Consider the following 19745-nt stretch of genomic DNA (forward strand, 5'->3'; position numbering starts at 1 on the left):
ACGTACATCGAGCCACTCTCACTGACTACCCAATACTTGCAACCAAGCTTACTCATTGGTTTTAAAGAACAGCTATCCAGCTAGGCTCATCAGCTGCCCAACCTAGCCCACTCAAGTTTGTTCACTGGCTTTACATCATTGACATCCAGGCCATCCCATCATTGTTGAATGTTTGTTTTTGTGGCTATTTTTTATTTGATATGTGTTATGGCGCAGAGGCAGCTAAAGCCATCATGTGCCAAACACAGGGTTCAGTTTGTCTTTGTGCAGGTAATTTACATGCAGCTTATAATATATACACTCCATCCTGAAATTATACAAGCACACAAAAAAGCTAGAATTGTTCGTGTCATGAATATTTATTATGGTACAGAGTGAACAAAACTATAGGTGGAATTCTTTCAGACTTCCAGGACTTCACCTCCGGTTGAGTTCATTGACAAGGTGTTGGCAGGTACCAGGTAATAGGAAGACGTCGCAATAATGGCAGCTTCAGGTGTTTGCCAAGCTACATCGCTAGCATGTTCCTCTTGTTCTGGGTTATACGGACAGCAGCTTTCAGCAGCCCTTGCGGATGTATGCTTGAGCAGCTTGCATGTCATCACCTTCCCTTTCGTACAGAACATCTGCAAGCGAAAACAAAAATAAGAGGCAATACTATGCCTAATTTGTTTTTTAGTACAACTCGGGCAAACTGTTCATGAGCAGCAAAATTTGCCACGGCTACAAAATTTGCTTGCTCAAGTGAATGTGCTGAAATGGGAATTCATGAAGAGTGCATATTTTTCTGTTTGGTGCAATAGATGAAGCAAAAGCTTTTCCGACTCGGCGAGCATAAACAGCAGATAAGCACGTTCTGTTAATCTTGTCAGGTGCCAATGACTGACAAAGTGAATAATTTTCAGTTATTACGCCGCACTGTGTAAAAATATATAGCTTACCAGTCGTTCAGCACAGCCTTGCATGCAGCTTCAACCGAAGCAGCCCTAGAGGACATTGGCATGGAAAGGTCCGTCCTAGTGATCCCGAGTCTTGCAGGAAAATTGCAGGAAAGTGTAGCAACATGGCAGGCAAATAAAGCAACAAATTCTCCCCAAAGCCTACTCCGTTACGAACTTATATCTTAAAATAAAGGGTCAGTGGTACTAACACTGAGTTGTAGACTGTTTTAAGATGCGCGAGACAGTACGAAGCATGTCGTGGTTCTAATGTTTATTCTCTGAGTGCGAGCGGAGATGCAGTAGACAACCCGCGAGGCGCACATCTGCGCTGCTAGAGAGAAGAGGGAAGAGCGAAGAGAGAGAGCACATTGGCACCAGTCGTGCGAGTACGGCAGTGCTCACCGCATGGCTTCTTCATCGTCATCATCATCTTCATCATCGTTGTCGTCGTCGTCATCATCATTACCATCATCATCAGCTTGACTATACTCACTGCAAGGCGAAGGCCTTTCCACATTTCTTCAATTAACCCAGTTATATGCTAGCTGCATCGATTTGACCCCTGCAAACTTCATAACCTCATCCGCCCACCTAACTTTCTGCCGCCCCCTGCTACGCTTTACTTCCCTTGCAATCGAGTTTGTTACCATGGTTTCATATGACACTGCAAGTTCGAATTCCCCCGACGCACACTTCACGTTGCTGAGGCATGGGAACAAAAAACGCCTACGCTGCTTCGGCGAATGCTGGCGTCGCTACGTCGCAAATAGCGCCTGTCTAACACTGCTAGAAAGAACTTGCGTTTCTTCTAAACTGTTAGAGCGAAAAACTTAATCTCTAGATTGAAAGACCCTCCATGAGGGCGCAATATGTTTTGATAAGATTCCCGTATAGGCAAGGAGAATCTTGCCATAATACTGCATAGGAACAAGACGCGGTATGCTGAGTCAACGTTGCAAAAATATTCGCAGGTAGGTCATGGGAGTCATGCACGCGCCTATTTAGCTTTCGGACGAAAATACATTCCTTGAAGACCAGCATGACCTGGCAACAATAATCATAAGACAACTATTTCTGTGGTGAGCATGCATTCCTTACATCATGTGTTTTGTTGTTTATGTAAAACAAAAATTTTCATTGACAATTATTTCCAGTCCCCAATTGCGGTGCTTCAAGCTTCAATATGTTTTCTTTGAAATCTTTAACTTCAAACGTAATGTCCGAACTAGTTAAACAGCTGCCACAACAAGTACACAACTTGTAGTAAAAAGTTATACAGCGTGAAATGCTATTGAATTAAATACACTTTATTTTAGACCATCTCAGAATTAAAGCTAGATGTTTTTGTCGGCCGTGCAAAGGTAGAGAACATAAAAAATAATACTTTTATTTTTTATGTGGGTAGGATATACCTTTTGACTATGAGCTATGCTGCATCAAATGCCTAAAGGGTTCTTCGTCGTTCGTTCCTTGCTGAAACACTCAAAGTAGAGCAAGAAGGCATATAGGATTCAAGTAAAAGTTTATGGCTAATGGAAATTACAGTACAAAATATGCTACAGCTAGCTCGTCTTCTGTGCTTGCAAGATCACTTACGGCGCAATACATTTGGTGATGGCGCCGAGTTCCGGAGTGAGCTAGCGTACGCGGTGAAACGGTGCAGGATATGCCTTTACTAGCACAATTTCTTCGACCTGTTTTCCAGTATTTCATCATGTGCAGTTTTCTTTCACCACGCAAATGAAATAGTGCGTAAATAAAGCATTTATGTGTCTATTGACACCCATGGACAAACGTTTTCAGAATGCAGATGTAAAACCTCAAAGCTACTAATTAAGCCGGCCTAGTAGTCTATATTATATATGGTTTTGAAGGTACTACGCATTACTGCCCTATTGCAGATTGCAGAAGACTACAGCGCTTGTATACTGCGCCGTATTTCGGTTTTATACGCAGGCAGCGAGCGTTGTTAGCTTGCAAAAAAAATGATGCGTCTGTTTTGTTGAAATTTTATCGAAGAGGACGACGAAGTATTCTCAAAAGTTTGAGGTATGAGTGGCCTCACGAATGACGCTGAAGACACTTAGAAGGAACTGTAGGGTCTGTAAATTCGGCGCGTTCCACCTGAGCACCAAACGTCTTCACAGTTGAGAACACCGAACAGTTAAGCATTTCTAAGCGCTTCGTAGACGGCATAAGCCACGCTTAAGACTTGATAACAATGACGTGCGCACTGCACGAGGCATGCCCTGTGTGCATGCGTTGCGTCACTCAATCATGAATTTTTGGGCTTTCTAAATATCTTTGCCCATTAATGTCTGCCTTTATCTCATGGCATGAGTTCCTCAAGAAAATGAATCCTTACCGCGGCAGGTGTTCAGCCACCGGAGCAATGGGGGAGGATCCTATACTAACCACGCCCTTACAGCCTAAGCCATTTTTTTTAATATTCTCTACTACTGTTAATATATCCTTCGCGATGTATATCATATGCTTGAAAGCCATAGCAAAAGGCACGACAGTATTTTTCTGGACGTTACAATATATCAGGATATAGAGGTCGAGAATTGATGGTTAATATCTGCAAGCCAGTACCGGCCAACACATGTCATGATATGTGCAATGTTTTTTCCCGACGTCAAAAATCAGTCAACAAATCGACCACTATAACAAAGTCATATACATTGTTGGAAATTTCCCAAAACTGGCGGGACCACACCGACCCCTGTATGCCAAACTGTATTCAATGTAGATAAGCCATCTATACTAACAGGATCATATCAATCAATACATACAATGATGCGTGCAATGCTGGCACGTCATAGCAGCTGCCCATAAAATATAGACCACAGGAATTCATGATGGATACCATATTAGGAAGCAAACTCAACTATAAGTAAAATATTGACCATCGTATGGCAGTAAATATTCTGAGTTGACAGGCAATGAATGATGGCAAGAGATTATTTAACCAATGTAAAGCTCTATTTTGTTTTGGCAAGCCATTACCACGGCCGCTCGATGGAAGCGCACTGGGTGCGGCCTGCTGCGTCGCGCCGCCGTCAATGGGCACGCGCGTCCTTGGGGAGTTTACAGTTGCGCCCGCTATTTCTGCTGAGGGCGCCACTGTTCGGGGACACGTCGCCGCCGCGGTCGCGGGCTCTGAGCGCGGGGTTTGCTTCCTTTCTGTACGCGTTCGCCTCGTGTCTGCGTTGTAAACGCAAACTTTTTGTGTGCGCGTGTGCAAGCACGTTAACGTTGAGACGGGATGCGTTTGCTTTTTAAGGCGAAAGCCGTTCTAGGCTCATGGAGCGAAAATCTGTGCGCAGAAGCTGTGGCTGTATTTTGTGCGTCGCATCTGTGCACTGGTGTGTCAGTGGCAGAAGCGGACATGCAAGGAGGGAGATTAAGAATGAAAATGATTGATGGTGATAGGTAATCAATAAAAGTTATAAATAGACATTGATAGAGGTAATGACTAATGCTAATGACTAATATGGGTAATAATGACAAATGATTTGTAATGAGCAGTATATCGAACTATGACATGTAATGACCGCAACTGATTAGAATGAGTACAAGTGCTTACCGATGTGTGGTAATGACTATAATAGCTAGGCATGACTCGTTATTACTGCTCATGACTACGAAATGATCAATATGTGAAAGGATGACATGTGATGACCACTGCTGATTCTAAATGAGTAACCTGATTAGTTATGAGTGGTAAGGGCTACAGTGACTACGCAGGCAGACTCATCATGACTGGGAAACGACCAATATATCAAACGACGACTTGAAATGACGAACTGTGGCAAACGATGAGAGGCAAATGACAAGAAAAGGGTAGGCTTTCGCCGTCCTCCGCTTAAGAGACATCTAAGAGACCCTCAAATTGTATCTGCTGAGCTCGCTTCAGACAAAGGCAGTAGCGAGGAGTGGAAATGCACTCGCTTCCTCTGAAATGAAAGCGGCGCTGAGGTTAAAAAGTCCAGATGCTGAAGCATAATGCCCTATCAGCTGCCATTAAATTTGCTACAAGGGGCAGCAGGTTGGGCTTGTTGGAGATTAATTATAGGTTAACAGTGAAAACAGCGTGACGGGAACACAGGAGAAGAGGATGGCACAACCGCGCTAGTTGTGTCGTCCTTTTTTCCTGTGTTCCCGTCACGTTGTTTAACCTATTTAGTTACCAGGAAGCTGGTCAGTGAACTAGGATTTTTAACGATGTGTTGTTAAACAGATGAACACGATGAGGTAGCACCAGAAGCTTTTGTCGCAGGTTATGTTGCGAGGACATATCAGAAAACGGTACGAAGTGTTTTTTTTTATATAAGCATACAATTTGTTCTAAATTTTGACGCGCTAGTGTGAGTGGCCATGCAAGCATAGGAGCCTCTGCACACATTTGTTTATACTCTTGAGACTGAGTCGATGCGATAAACTGAAAAGCCACGTTCCACAGAAAATCCGGCGCCCGCTCTGTCGGCGGGAAGCCGGAAAAATACCTCTCTGGCAAGTGGCACGTTCGTTGGTGATATGCCCAGAAACCTTTGGCGCAATGAGAACACATGACATGTTCAATGTGGCAGGAGCTGCCAAATCAGAGAGATTCAATAAGATGTAAGGGTGAAATGGGAATTATTGAAAGTGGGGCCCTTAGATCCCAAGTCAGGCACACTATACTCCTATAGGGCACGTTAGTACGGCTTCGGTAAAGAGGGGCTTTATATAGGTATGTGTAGGGTGCTACTTCATATAATGCGTTGGCTTAAGGCTGCATTCTAATGATATGCGGAAGAGGCAGCAATTACGGGATACGGTGAATAAGCAGGTAGCAAAGAGCGGGTACTCTAACAAGGCTCTGCAAGGAGATTTAAGAACCCCAAGTTTTGTTTATCACTACCACATTGTTGCTTAATATATGCGATATTTGGTAATGTTTCTGAGGCGACATGTCAGTCGTGCAAAAGCCTGTTGTAGGAAATATGAGTCAACTGGACCAGTTACAGGTTGATGAAAACCAAGGACAATGGAGGCTTGATGTACCCCGCAAAGGAAGTAATCAAGCTTTGTCAGCTTACGAGCGCCTTCATTAACAGGATGATGAAGTCTGAAGAGGTCCGGCGAAGTAGCAAGCTGTGTAAACTTTTGATTTCATCATTGTTTTCTCACTGTAAACAGTACCTGATGCTAATCTATGAAAACAATGATGTGCCCATGCTGATGCGCTATGCAAGATTTTGCTAAGTCGCGGCACCCACTGATAGCGAGCTGGGCTGGAAATGTCAACTCATCAGCCGAGCGATATTTATGGCTATGGCATAAACCTCTCTCAAGAAAGGGTTTCCGTCTGCGATTGGTAATTTTCTTCCTCTTTTTGTGTGGCCATTTAATTAGCGCACTCGGCCGCTCGCTGAATCTCGACTGCAGTTGCACTCTGAAGCGTGAACATCCTTGTGATCGCTGCTAAGAGTTTCACAACAGGAACACTCGATGCGTGTTCTTCCATTGAAAATTACAAACCAGCAAAAATTGTACGGGTTTGCGAGCAGCAAACAAAAATGGTAATAAAAACTTTCGGCGCATATACGTAGCACCTTGAGGCAGACCGGCTCTATGAAGCGCGCTTGGTTCGGTCATGCAAAATTCGGGAAGCCATGACGGATAGCTTCTGGCGTAAAAAGTTTAAGGTCTCCAACTGAGTCGAAGATCCTAGTTTATCATGAAGATTTAACCTAATAAAGATCTTCATATTTCCAACGTAACATTTGTCAGAATGAGATAGAAAGATTGGTTACATGTCGCATTTTCACAGAGGTTGCTCACAGTAGGACAATATATTTTTATTGGATAGCGCTGTCAGCTTAGAACAGCTTGACATCAATTGGTGTATAAAAGCTGCATGCAGGAATGAGTAAATGGTAGGAAAATGACACACGGAATTCGCGACATAGTTAAGTGGTTATACATTAGGCTACCATGGCAGCTGAACAGCTTCGAATTGTTCACAGCCGGGTGACATTTTCGTGTGACAAACAACTTGATCCGAATGCAACATCACGGTAATGCGAGCTCTCCATCGAGTGGCCTTGACCCACCGTCGCATTAAGTTTTTCGGTGTACACTCCAGTATACATCGTTGCCGATCAAGCGCTAAGTGCTGACATGGTCACGCTAGACATGACAGTATTTACTAATTCGTGTTGCCAAATTGTGTGAAGCGGAGTTCTTATATCCGTAAAATAAAAGGCTTCTACCACGCCGACGCTTCCCTGAAAGCGCAGCCAAACGCAGCTCTCCGCGCGCGGCTGTCCCCGAACGGTTGCGCCGCGGCGGTGGCGACGGGAAGTAGGCGCCTCCCGCCGGTTTAGGGCGACGTAGCAGGCCGCACCTAGTGCGCTTCCATCGAGCGGCCGTGCCATTACACTTCGTGAGGCAACATCGAACACTTTAATTGCAGATATACAGTGTTGCGAAGCCATCATGACTGGCGGGAGGATATTGAACAATGTAAGCCAAGATACATTCGATGCTAACAAGCAATCACTACTGGCACTGCAGTGTTTACCAATGTATGGCATTATATGTGCAATGTTGGCCACTGGCCACTGCTCATTCGGCGATATCGGCCACTGAAAATGAAGGTTCATGCAATGTTGGGAAGCCACTCAGACCGGCTGGATGATATTGATCAATTAATGCCATGATACATTCAATGTCGACAAGCCTTATTACTGGCAGGAAAATATTTACCAATGTATGCCATGATTCGCGATTTATGGGCAAGACATTGCAGATGGCTAGGCAATATTCGCCAACATATATCATTGCGTGTACAATGTTGGAAAGCAATTCGATACTTTAGGTCATTTTTGCCCGCTGTTAGCCATTTGAATGCCAACATGGGGGGAATATGTGTATCACTGGTCCAAGAGTGGTCAATGTTATCGCTTCTCTGTACCATTGTTTACAGCGCGTTGGCAACGCCGGGCCACTCTCGGACCGGGCGTCGACTGTCAATTTCCAATATTAAGCCGATCGCATGTTCTACCTAGGTGGCGTCTAGGGAGATGACCAAAAAACATGGCGACGAATTACTCATGGACGGCTTGCTTCAAACACCATAGATATATTTTAAACACAGCGTTAGTGTAAAGACAGAGAAAACCTAATTAGAGTAATATTTAAATTTAAATTTATGATGTCATATTATTATGTACGTTTAATTACGCTAGAATATGGTTAAATTAGGTGCATGAAAACCGCCAGGGTATTTGCCATTACAGCATATGAGTCACCTTGAGTGGCCCATATAATTTTATCGGTGTACTAGCTTATTTCTCTGATGACTGATGGCTCACCGATCGCTTGATCAGTCTACTTCGCAAAGGGTCAGAAAACTGTGCGAGCTGGTTTTTCCTCCTTTATATATATTTTGCGTGTCCCAATAAATTCTGTCAGTTGATAGTGAGCACATGCTCTGTCCTTCCTCGTCTCAGTCCTCGTTCTTGTGGTGCCACAACAAAATGGACCAACTTCGCTCTCAGGCATTCCCCTACTTTAGTATTGCGCATATTGCGTCTTACTACGTTAAGTGGTGCTCAAGCATACCATATTGAGGACATATCCTCACTGTTGCAGCTCATAAGCGCCGAAGACACACTTGGAAAGAAACGCGCATTTCATTTCTTGCAGTTCTTGATTCATGTGTTTATGTGACCGCGTGGCCGCCGCCATATATTGTGTCGGACTTGAAGAGATGAGTAACCATTCTCTACTGTTAGCATGCACGTAGTAAGCTGTGCGAGCAGCAATAGTTACGTGGCCATACGGACCCCTCTTATAAAAGCGAAAACAGTTGCGTAACGGGATCTAGACTTCTGCAAGAGCATAGCGGCCCGTGCACCCAGAGCGCAGGAAGATCGGCTGCATATTATGGCTTTATCAACTTTCTTTTCTAGCTGTTTCAACCCTTCAAAATTATTCACTATTATCGTCTTTAGAATTAGATAAAAGCCACGACGAACTCCCAAGACATAGCTTCTCACTATCTTTGCGCCCCCGTACAGAGAACATCTTGCGTGCCTGATTTCCGAGTGCACACCGTTGTTGTTGCTAAACCAATAAAAGGTGTTTCTTGCGAACGACATCACACAATAGTTCTTTTTGATGCCTCTATGCAAAGATGTTTCCTTTTCTCTTACATCGTAAAGAATGCAGCAGGCCATCTGATACCAAGTTCCTGAAGCCCTTCTGCCTCACCATCTACTTCTGTGATTGAAGTAGTTGCCAGGTATTGGCAGTCCCCACCGAATACCGCTCTGGTAGCCTAACAACCGACATCGGCTGTTCGTACAGCGTCAAATCCTCCTACATATACCGCTCCATCTGTATATCACATACAGATGGAGCGAAATACAATCAACCTCTGTTTTTCTAAGGCAGGAAGTTTCAAAATAGCCGGACTAACGGCAGCGTTAGTGTAGGAAACAGTTGTTCACAGCCACGCGAAGCTGTTCACCGCAAGCAGCAAAGAATCAGGTACAGGAACATTATTCTTCCTACACTCCCAATAAATAGGTTACACTAGAGCTTTAAAAGTACCTCTGTTGCCAGATGATAAAAAACTGAGACGCAAGTTACAGTTCACGATGGCATTACTGCTTCTTGGCAAAGGCTAATTGCACCTGTTTTATCAGTCTAAATATGCAAGAGAGACAAGGCGAAAGGTCTGCTCGAAATTACGGCCTATCCTAGAGTCAACTGTATTGCCACACATAATGTTTTCAGTGGATTTCGAGCGAGTGCCTATTGCTTCCCTCTCAAATGCTAGTTAGCACACCTGGATTTACAACCAGCATCTGTGAATCATTCCTTCCTTACTGATTATATTAAACCTATTATAGGTTCGAACCCAACCTCGGCGGTTGCGCTTCGATGGAGGCGAAACGGAGTGGCGTCCGTGTGCTGTGCGATGTCAGTGCATGTTGAAGATCCCCAGGTCGTCGAAATTTCCGGAGTCCTTCACTACGGTGTCGCTCATAGCCTTAGTCGCTTTGGGACGTTAAACCCCACAAAACCAAACCAAACTATATCTATTATAATTTAGTTTCCAACTTTGTTCTACGATATTTTTTCTACGATATATTTTCATTTTCGTATAGACAATAAGAAAAGCACTATTTGATGTTTTATATTTTATTTAATTTCTAGCACTCTCCATCCACATTAAAATTTTTACAGCGTCGGCATATAATTGAACGCAGATTATAACAAGGCTGTGCAAGGGAGGTTATTCAAAATAACGGCTTGAGGGGCTAGTTGGTGCTGCATCGTATTCAGGAATGTGGCTCAACAAACACAAACACAAGAGAAGATACACAACACACGCGCACACTACCAACTGTAATAAGAATCTGAAAACACTTCCTCTTCACCACTCTTCCTCTTCTACACTCAGGTACATCTCATCCTCCTCTTCTCATCTTCCTCTTCTTTGCCAAGGGGATAGCGGCACTTTCTTCCTCGCAGACCATAAACATCGTCCAAACATGACAGTCACAAATTCTACACTGTCTTGTTACTCCACACCTCTGCTTTGCCCAGTAACTCATACCACGCTGGACAAGCAAATATCACCGGCGTGGTATGAGTTACTGGGCAAAGCAGAGGTGTGGAGTAACAAGACAGTGTAGAATTTGTGACTGTCATGTTTGGGCGATGTTTATGGTCTGCGAGGAAGAAAGTGCCACTATCCCTTTGGTAAAGAAGAGGAAGAAGAGAAGAAGAGGAAGATAAGATTGGTCTCTGCCATGTTGGGACGATGTTTATGGTCTGCGAGGAAGAAAGTGCCACTATCCTCTTGGCAAAGAAGAGGAAGATGAGAAGAAGAGGAGGGTGAGATGTAGGTAAGAGGAGGAGTGGTGAAGAGGAAGTGTTTTCAGATTCTTATTACAGTTGGTAGTGTGCGCGTGTATTGTGTATCTTCTCTTGTGCTTGTGTTTGTTGCGCCACATTTCTGAATACGAAGGGAGGTTACAGACGTATTAATATAGAAGAAAAAACAGCAGTTAATAAACAATGTCATATACAGCCCATGTGGTAGGAAATAATGTAGTTACACATGGTAAATAATGTTGTAATCCTACAGCTGTCTTGTACAGTAATCCAAGCGGCCTGTTATATTCAGAGTTGGTTTACTCCTCGCATAGTAGTTCTTCCATAAGGGTTACAAATTTCTGCAATGATGTGCTCTAAGCGATTCATAGATCCAAACCTTTCTATTCCTTAATTGTTCATGGACAAACTGAATGCCTAAAATATTCTGTGCTGAAAGCATATTCCTTGAGAGTTTTTGAGTGCTCATGCCGGGAAGCTCTGCATTCATCTAAGGATATATAGAACGTTCTATCTATGTTTAGTGCATTGTGTACTAACTGGAAAAGTAATTTTAGTCGTGCTAGTTTGGCGCAATTTTGTAAAGTAAGGATAGAGATCTTTTTAGGTAAGTGCGATGGGAATCAGTGATTCTATATATAATAAAGATAAATCTGTCTTTCGCTGTACTACTTCCATTTTGTTAATAAGCTTCTGAGTATAAGGGAACCAAATTGTGTTACCGTATTCGATAGCTGGTCGTATAATAGTGTTATATGCTCATATGTTTGTTTCTGATGGTTCTTTATGAAGGCGTCTTCTCATGAAGAACGATCGTTTTAAAGCAGAAGACACAATGCTGTTAACATGTGATATATTACCCTAACCTTATTTTAGTACCGCATGATAAATATTTATATAAAGTTTAGTAGTCTTTTTATCCTATTCACTCCACCTAGAAAATTGCTATGCCAATCATTCGATGAAACCTGCTGCAGACCGCCCGGCAAACGTACGAGAAGCTACGGTGTGCATCCGGGCGATCATTATGGTTGATATGGCTGCGTAATCTATACAAATACTGAAACCCTTCTTGCAAAACATTGCAGTACGAGTTCTGCGTAATACGAACATTCTTAGTTCCTGTCTCAGAAAACATAGAATAATATATCAGCACATTTTAGTACCTGTAAAAGTAAAAACATTATTTCTCATGGCTCGGTTTCATTTCACCGATTATTATTTGCTCCTGCCGTGAACAGTTCATGTTCATAATCTGTGTTAGCTCTAGAGCTTGGGAAAATGACATTCCAAGCCGTCTAGGGAATATGGGAAACATTACGTACCGTCTTTGCCAAAAGTAACCAGGCTGCTCCGAAGGCTGCCGGAGCAAGCCCGCGGCCGTGTGGCGGCGTTGCGCTCGCTGTGGCTTATCGGTTCTCGTCAGCGCCGAGGGTACAACAGCTGACGTAACTCCGCACCCTCACTCTCGCCCGTTGGATGAGAAAAACTAGGCTCGTACGATGTGCGGGCTGCGGTTTCACGCGTGGGAAGCCTGGTTGTGCCCAGCGAGGGTGCTCGGTATTGCGGCGGGGCTATCGCTCTTCTCGGCAACTGCGGAAAACAGAAAAACAGGTGATAGTAGACATGGTGCGCTCTGACTGTTCGTTTCTAAGACGAATATGTGCTATGTTTGCTAGACAGGGTTGCCCCGAAATAAGAGTTCCACGAACGAGAAAGTAATCATGTGCATTTATTGGCTAAGCGTGAGGAAGGTTTTATTATAATTTGTTACTTAAACGAAAACATACCCACAAGCAAATGCCAGAATTTGTTAAAATAAATCATTGACCTAATTTATACACAGTCTCCCCAAGGGGCTAACACAATTTTTGAAGCCTAAAAGACATATAAGGTGGCTTCAAAGGTTTCACAAGCTTTCCCATATCTTTGTACTGGAGTCGGCCCTTAAAGCGGCAGTATGCAAGGCACCTCGGAGAAAGCATATTGAAATTTCGAGCTGCGTTATCATTCTTTAATGTACAGGCGCATAGAACACGCAGGAAAGCGCAATCGTGCTCGTGCGTTTCAGCTGCTGATTACAGAACACAAGCACGTATAATTATATAGCGAGAAACGCGACTTATAATATCTGCTTCAGTGCAGTTGCCGAAAAGAGCGAATAGCCCCGTCTCTGTACTGAGCGCCCTAGCTAGGCAAAACCAGGCTTCCCACGCGTGAAAGCCCAGCCCACACATCATACGCGCCTAGTTTTTATCATCCAACGGGCGAGAGTGAGGGTGCGAAGTTACGTCAGCTGTTGTACCCTCGGAGCTGACGAGCACCGATAAGCCACAGCGAGCGCAACGCCGCCACACGGCCGCGCGCTTGCTCCGGCAGCCTTCGGAGCAGCCTGGTTACTTTTGGCAAAGACGATACCTTGCATATAATGTAAAGACATGCTTGACGTGCCGAAATCGGTAACTTCAAGTAGTGCATTGTTGGAAAGTAATAGGCAAGGTATTTCATGACAATGGCCAAGGCGCTGGAGCTCAATTGGGTTCATAAATGCCGGCCTAGTGTTCTCCGCGAGGAAGACCAGAGAGCCCGAATGGCATTGCAGGCTACAAAAGAAGTCCCTATGGAGGCCGGATAAAACAGTTTGGATAGTCGAGGGGTAGACGAATTGGCGTGGGAACTTCTGATTGTTCACTACTTGAAACAATTGTTATGATTAAAACTTATATATCCACAAACGACACTGGCTTAGTCGAAAGCTATAAACGGCACTAAAGCGATTTCATTTTGTTTTGCCTTGATTGGTCATCGGTTAGGTCACTTAGCAGGCGACAAAACAAAACGTGGGATGGACTCCGGCTCCAGCGGTGCGTTTTGATAGACGAAACAATAATAGGGCAATTTAATTTGCAATTCAAATTTATTTTAAAGACTGCTAGGTGGCCAAAATAAGTTTTCAGGCTCTCCCTACATCATCTCCCACAGTTAACGTCAATTTCACGTTAAAGGTCTCATACTACGTCACATCATAATTTACTACACCAAACGAGATCTTACCAAGGTATTTTATACAATATAAGACAATACCATAGCACGTTTTTTCCGTTGGCCCTGAATGAAACCACTCTTGCCATCCTAATAAAGGATATAAAGCACTTATTTATTTTCTATATAAAATTTTGGAAATCAAGAATTTCTCGGAAGAAAATTAGAATGCTGGAATGGGAAGTTACTGAAACTGCAAAATATATGTACAGTCGTGAGCAAAAGTGGTATACATTACTCAGCCGCTCACCGAGCTCGAGAAAACTGCATAGAAACGCCGTATAACGATAGCTACAGGGACAGTGGCAGTGACACGTGCATGTGGATAGAATGGGGCACCGCAATTATTGTCTCAATCTTAGATAGATATTGGTAGATAAAGTTGGCATGCAGATTTACCGAGCTCCACCACCGACTGAGTGTTGTATACCCCTTTTGCTCAGGACTGTACATGGCGTGGAAGTGTGGTCATGACAGATGTAATCTGGCTCACAAATACGAATCAAGTGTAGATATGGCAATGAGACGATGGTGTTGACTAAGGTACGCTTGAAATCACCGCCATCGCTTTACGAGGCACACGCTTCTATTTCTCAAACACAGTAATGGCTGCTCCCCAATTATTTCAAAGAATTTAAGATAAGTGGCCTTCAAGTTATTTGCATGCATAAAACTTCCAAATAATGAAAGCTAACCTCGCCTACTAAACTTCAGTTGCGAATACTTTCAGTGATATTTTTCGTTATATTGCTGCTAATATCCTGCAGATCTAAAATAACAGTCAGTTCTCTTTACGCATTAGTAAACAATGCGACAAAGTATTCTATGCAGAACGAGACTATCCGCCATTGCAAATACGATCGTACTGTTTGAACAAAGTACTGCAATACTTCTCGCACATTTCTACCGGGGCACTGAAATTGAGGGACCGACAATATGTATGATTTCCGCATCACTCACTTCAAAAAATCGACCACTTGATCCCGGGTACATGTCGATAGCGGAGGCATAGTTTCATTCGTCGTAGTTGAGAGGATGTGTCGTTTATCGTCAGTACAAGCAAGTGCTCCTCTGTGATTCGGGAGATGAGGGTATGGTTCCGTTCCGTCATGATTTGCCCCCACTCTGGAAGAGAGATTACAATAACATGTTTGTTTTATTAACATCAAATTGATTACCCTGGTTCGCTCGTCTGACATATTTTCTCCTCAGCTGCAAAACAAGCAAAGGAAATACTCAACGCGTGCATGGTGCACGTGATCGGGAAGGGTGCCTACATTCCAATAAGGGATATGCAAATTTACTTAGTTATCTCGCAACATGCACACGCCGCCATCTTGTGTTGGGCGAGTACTTCAGACACGTCGCCCGCGAACCCGCGGCTGCCTTTGAATCGTCGGGCGTGACCTGGCTGATGGAACCGCGCTATATTCGCTAATTCTCTTTTCTAATTATGCGCTATCTTGCTAAATAGCACTATCTTTGCTAATTATGGCACTAGAGCAGCGTTTTCCCTCAAGCGGCCACGAGAGGTGGCGAAAGAATCTGGAGGATTTACCGCACCTCACTGAGGACGATTTATCGCATTTCTACTCGTCGGCAACTCCGCCGATGCGGCAGAAAAAGAAAGCGTATTCCTTCGCCGTCGAGGCCTACGCTGTTCCATCGTCGCTGGCCACTAACATCTGCGATTCGAGGTATGTGGTGGTATCTGCTTTTACATATGATCGCCGCTGATGGACTTTGTTCTGCTGCAGTGTATTCAAGGCTTTCCCTCACTGCGGTAGGCGCGCAAACACCGCGGCGCAGGAGCAACATAGTTTGACTGCTCATTTGCGTCAATTTGTATATCGGCTACTATCTATATATGAAGTGCTTTTGGATGAAGTGAAATCTCGTAGTTGCTTTCCCATGGACATGGCGCTTTCCGATTTGCATGTGTAGTCGGCTGCCTCTGGGCGCAGAATCATGTGAAGCGATGTTCCCCCTCGGAGCGGAAACTCAAAAGACTCGGTAAAAGTAAAAATAACTAAAACTGAGGCGGGAACAGTAAATATGCCTTCACAATAAGTATAAAAGGCTATGACACTGCAAAAAAACAAAGAATGACTAGGCTATAGTGTAACATTATCACACGCAATGATTATATTCCCAGAAGTTGTTATTCATTCAAGTATTCATTTATTCATCGTTTATTGACCATTAAAGGTCCCGTTAGGGACATCATATGGGGGAGTGGGGGGACACAGAATCATTCAACAGTCATGCACGGTTATAAATATAGAAAAAAAGAGTGATCAAGGTTAAATAAGGGGGCATACAGAAGTATTTAGCAGTTACACATGGATATGAATATAAAAAGGAAAAACAAAACATATTGTAAAGCTGGAACATAATGCAAAGTATACAAGTATACAACTACAAGGTAACTCCTTTTGAATTTTATTTTGTTTTTCTGCACAACACTGCTCGAGTGCCTTTACATATCTTTTTTTTTAAGTTGCACACCGACAGTGATACAAAATTATCCTTAAGTCTTAGGATATCCGAGCCAATTCATACTTATCATCTTTTAAGGATTGGATCTCAACAAATCATAGGATATAGTTTGGAAGCATCACCCTTATAACAGTTGTCATCGTACTGGGTCGAAATTTTAGTTTCATAACCTTGTTTTTTCGTGCGTTGTAGTGTTATTTTATTTTCACCTTTTGCTTTCTCATCCCTATGATGGCAACTTTCCTTTCATGTCATTGTCCAGATCTCATCTTAGACAATAGTTATGATCATCGCCATTTTATTCTCCTTGCAGGTTTGACATTGTCTATGCACGAGCGACATGTTTTCGAAGTCAAAAGAAGACCGGGAAACCATACCATGTGCTTCTTGCCTTTCGGGACACAACTGGTGCCATCACTGATGCAACCTGCGAGTGCCCTGCTGGGGCGAGTAGCTCATGCAGCCACATTCTTGCCGTGCTGCGGATGATATTCTTGCTCAAGAAGCAGGGTTTTAAAGAGGCTCCAGCTGACTTACTTGCACAGAGCTGTCTCAGCAGTGGAGGCGCCCTAGACGACAGGAAATCAGGCCAATGAATGTTCAGAACATTCATTGGAGGAGCCCACGGGAGAATGGCATACCAGTGCCTTACCCATTACGGCTGTCTAAAGCACCTGCACAGAAGGCGGACGTGCAGCAAAACCTGAAAGCCCTACATGCTCTGGGCAAAAAACTTGATGACCTTAGGAGCCATGACTTGCCATGGTGTCTCTGGCTGCTAAAAGGCCTTTTGAGGAAACAAAAAGGGGACCAGCACCACCCGGTTCACCACTTGCCTACCAACAGGCAAAGCTGCCTTCGAGTTTAGGACATGGCTGTCAGACAACATTTTTTTAGGGTCTGGAAGGATCACTGTCGTCCCTGACCTTCATCTTTTTGATGAGGTGGCAGACTGTAAATTTCCTGACACCTTATGTTCTGAAGAGCTGAATATATTGAAGGTAGGCACTGCATACTTTAAGCTAAATTCCAAGTTGCATAAGTGACAATAATGCTTTAATGCCTGCGCTTTCTGCACTGTGGCCTCGAATCAATATGGGTAACTTTTTTTCCCAAATAGTAGTGTCATCATTACAAAGTCTAAAAACTGTAAAGGTATTGTCATAAAATTTCATCTAATGAAGACCACAGTATGTTTGTAAACTACGATAATCAAATCTAATTATGGGATACACAATAGATCACTTGTAACAAATCTAATGTGATGTGCTTGCTTTTTGTTTGTTATTTTCACAGGAACTACAGCTGTCACCAGAAGAAGCGAGAGACTTGGAGACAAATTCAAGGCAGCAGACACACAGTGGGAGGTGGTGAGAAGCTCGTTTGACCAGATTAACTGCCTCACGTTTTGGGCGAGTCATCAAAAGGAGAGAAGAGTGGGCCGATAAAGGAATCGCGAACATAGTTGAACGTAAGGACCTCTCTCATGTGCGCGCTGTTCAATACGGACTCCGAAATGAACGTCTGACTGCTGACCGGTACAGTGCCGTAATGCAGAGCTATGGAGATTCTGTGTCACTTTTACACAGTGGCTTAGCAGTAAATCCAGAGTTTCCATCGCTTGGTGCAAGCCCCGACAGGTTTGTTTGCGACCCAGAAGAGGATACGTTCGGGCTATTGGAAATAAGTGCCCATATTCACTAAAGGACAGTCAACCAGAAGAAGCTATGATAAAGTCATCTTGCCTCACTTTTGAGGAAAATGGCCAACCGAGCCTCAAGAGAGCATGATTACTACGCACAGGTGCTGGGTCAAATGGCTGTTGATGGTTGCTTGTGGGCAGACTTCGTTGTGTGCTCAGAGAACTGGATTGCAGTGGAACGCATATGGTTTGACAAGTAAGAATGGCTTCAAATGCGTTCAAAACTTGACGCCTTCTTTTTTCGCACATGTTACCGTATATCAGGACACGGCATCAATGTCATTAGTATTTTGTTCATGTCAAGCAAAAACCTAAAACAGAAATGTGCTTGAAATCAGTGATGCATGTGGGCTCTGTATCAAATATATATGTGGTATGTAAATAATAAGAGCCAATTTAACTGCTCAGTAGAGTTCTGTTGACACTGCTGCTGAATATTCAGATGTTATCACTACTGTTCAGCTTTTGGTGGAGACAGCAGCCCCAGGCTGAAGGAGAAAAATATTTTTATTGTCAATATAAAACTAATAATGATACAATGCATCAAGGAACATGAAAGTTGACATTAATATGAAAGTCTATAGCGGCTTCATTTTCAGCTTTTTCATCATGAATACTCGACAGACACTTCATATCGTGCAGATTATATAATGTACTGCTGCTAGCATCCTTTCCTCTTTTATTATGCACGAATGAGATGTATTCAAGTAACCAAATTACTGTCCCAGTAAGCTTCAAGGGAAAGAAAGAAATTAGCAGAGTGACTAAAGCCCCGGCGGGGTGGCGCAGTGGTTACGGCGCTCGACTACTGTTCCCAAGGACGCGGGATCGAATCCCGGCCTCGGCGGCCGCTTTTCGATGGAGGCGAAAAGCAAGGCGCCCGTGTGCTGTGCGATGTCAGTGCACGTTAAAGAACCCCAGGTGGTCGAAATTTCTAGAGTTCTCCACTACGGCGTCTCTCATAGCCTGAGTCGCTTTGGGACGTTAAACCCCACAAACCAAACCAAACCAAACCAGAGTGACTAAAATTGTTACTTTACTGTCAATACTGCACCACAAACTATACAACAGAAGTAGCTTGCAATAAATGAGTAAAATTCGGCTTAACGCATCAATAGCAGAATTAGCCTGGCTCGCATTTGTACAGCACAAAGAAAATTCAATCGAGAAAATTAAAAAGAGGCTTTCTGGCTATATATCATCACACTTAAAATGAGTTGCAGCGATGCTACCCATTTCATTTGTGCTGTCTCATTCCAGTGCATCAGTACAGCATGTTCCATGTCTTTATTGAACCTAAAGTAGGTAATATGCAGTCATATGTGGCACCTAAATGCGCGTCAAAAGTGCTCGCAGCCCAATACAAATTGGTGACTTGTTTCAAATGTGTTCACAGCTACATTCCTTTTATGTGTATACATCTGTACATGAAAACAAAATGTCAGTCACGCTACCTTTGTTTTTTGTCATGCTAAGCAAAGCCAATCCAGTGATAAAATTGCAATAAATGAGCTGTTCTGAAATTTAGCATGTTATCTGGAATGAGTGTTCTATACGTACTACACTCAGACTGAACCAAGTTTTAATATATATGCTATACTTGGCACTGTGAAGATGGTTTGTAATATTGAAACAAATCCTTGATTGTTTAATAATAAAAT

General features: G+C 43.4%; 1 protein-coding gene and 1 pseudogene across 3 annotated transcripts in view; one reads left to right on the forward strand and one right to left on the reverse strand.

Annotated features, from left to right (window-relative positions):
• LOC146174923 (A disintegrin and metalloproteinase with thrombospondin motifs 5-like) overlaps positions 1 to 19745 on the reverse strand; it is a 163405-nt gene that overhangs the window by 22597 nt on the left and 121063 nt on the right. Inside the window, exons 7-8 of one of the 3 annotated variants that reach the window (XM_084584148.1) lie at positions 14844 to 15008; positions 12173 to 12434 (exon numbers count right to left, since the gene is read on the reverse strand). The exons of 1 other annotated variant lie outside the window; for it this stretch is intronic. In XM_084584148.1, the coding sequence (XP_084440274.1) occupies positions 12416 to 12434; positions 14844 to 15008 (184 nt within the window). In that variant the 3' untranslated portion in view covers positions 12173 to 12415. Of the gene's footprint in view, positions 1 to 12172; positions 12435 to 14843; positions 15009 to 19745 lie in introns of those variants that run through there. One more of the 3 variants, XM_084584146.1, reaches the window with a different exon arrangement.
• LOC146174924 (uncharacterized) lies at positions 15375 to 18370 on the forward strand (annotated as a pseudogene).

Source organism: Amblyomma maculatum, chromosome 11, assembly GCF_055883805.1.
Source record: "Amblyomma maculatum isolate TAMU_Amacu chromosome 11, ASM5588380v1, whole genome shotgun sequence".
Taxonomy (NCBI): Eukaryota; Metazoa; Arthropoda; class Arachnida; order Ixodida; family Ixodidae; genus Amblyomma; species Amblyomma maculatum.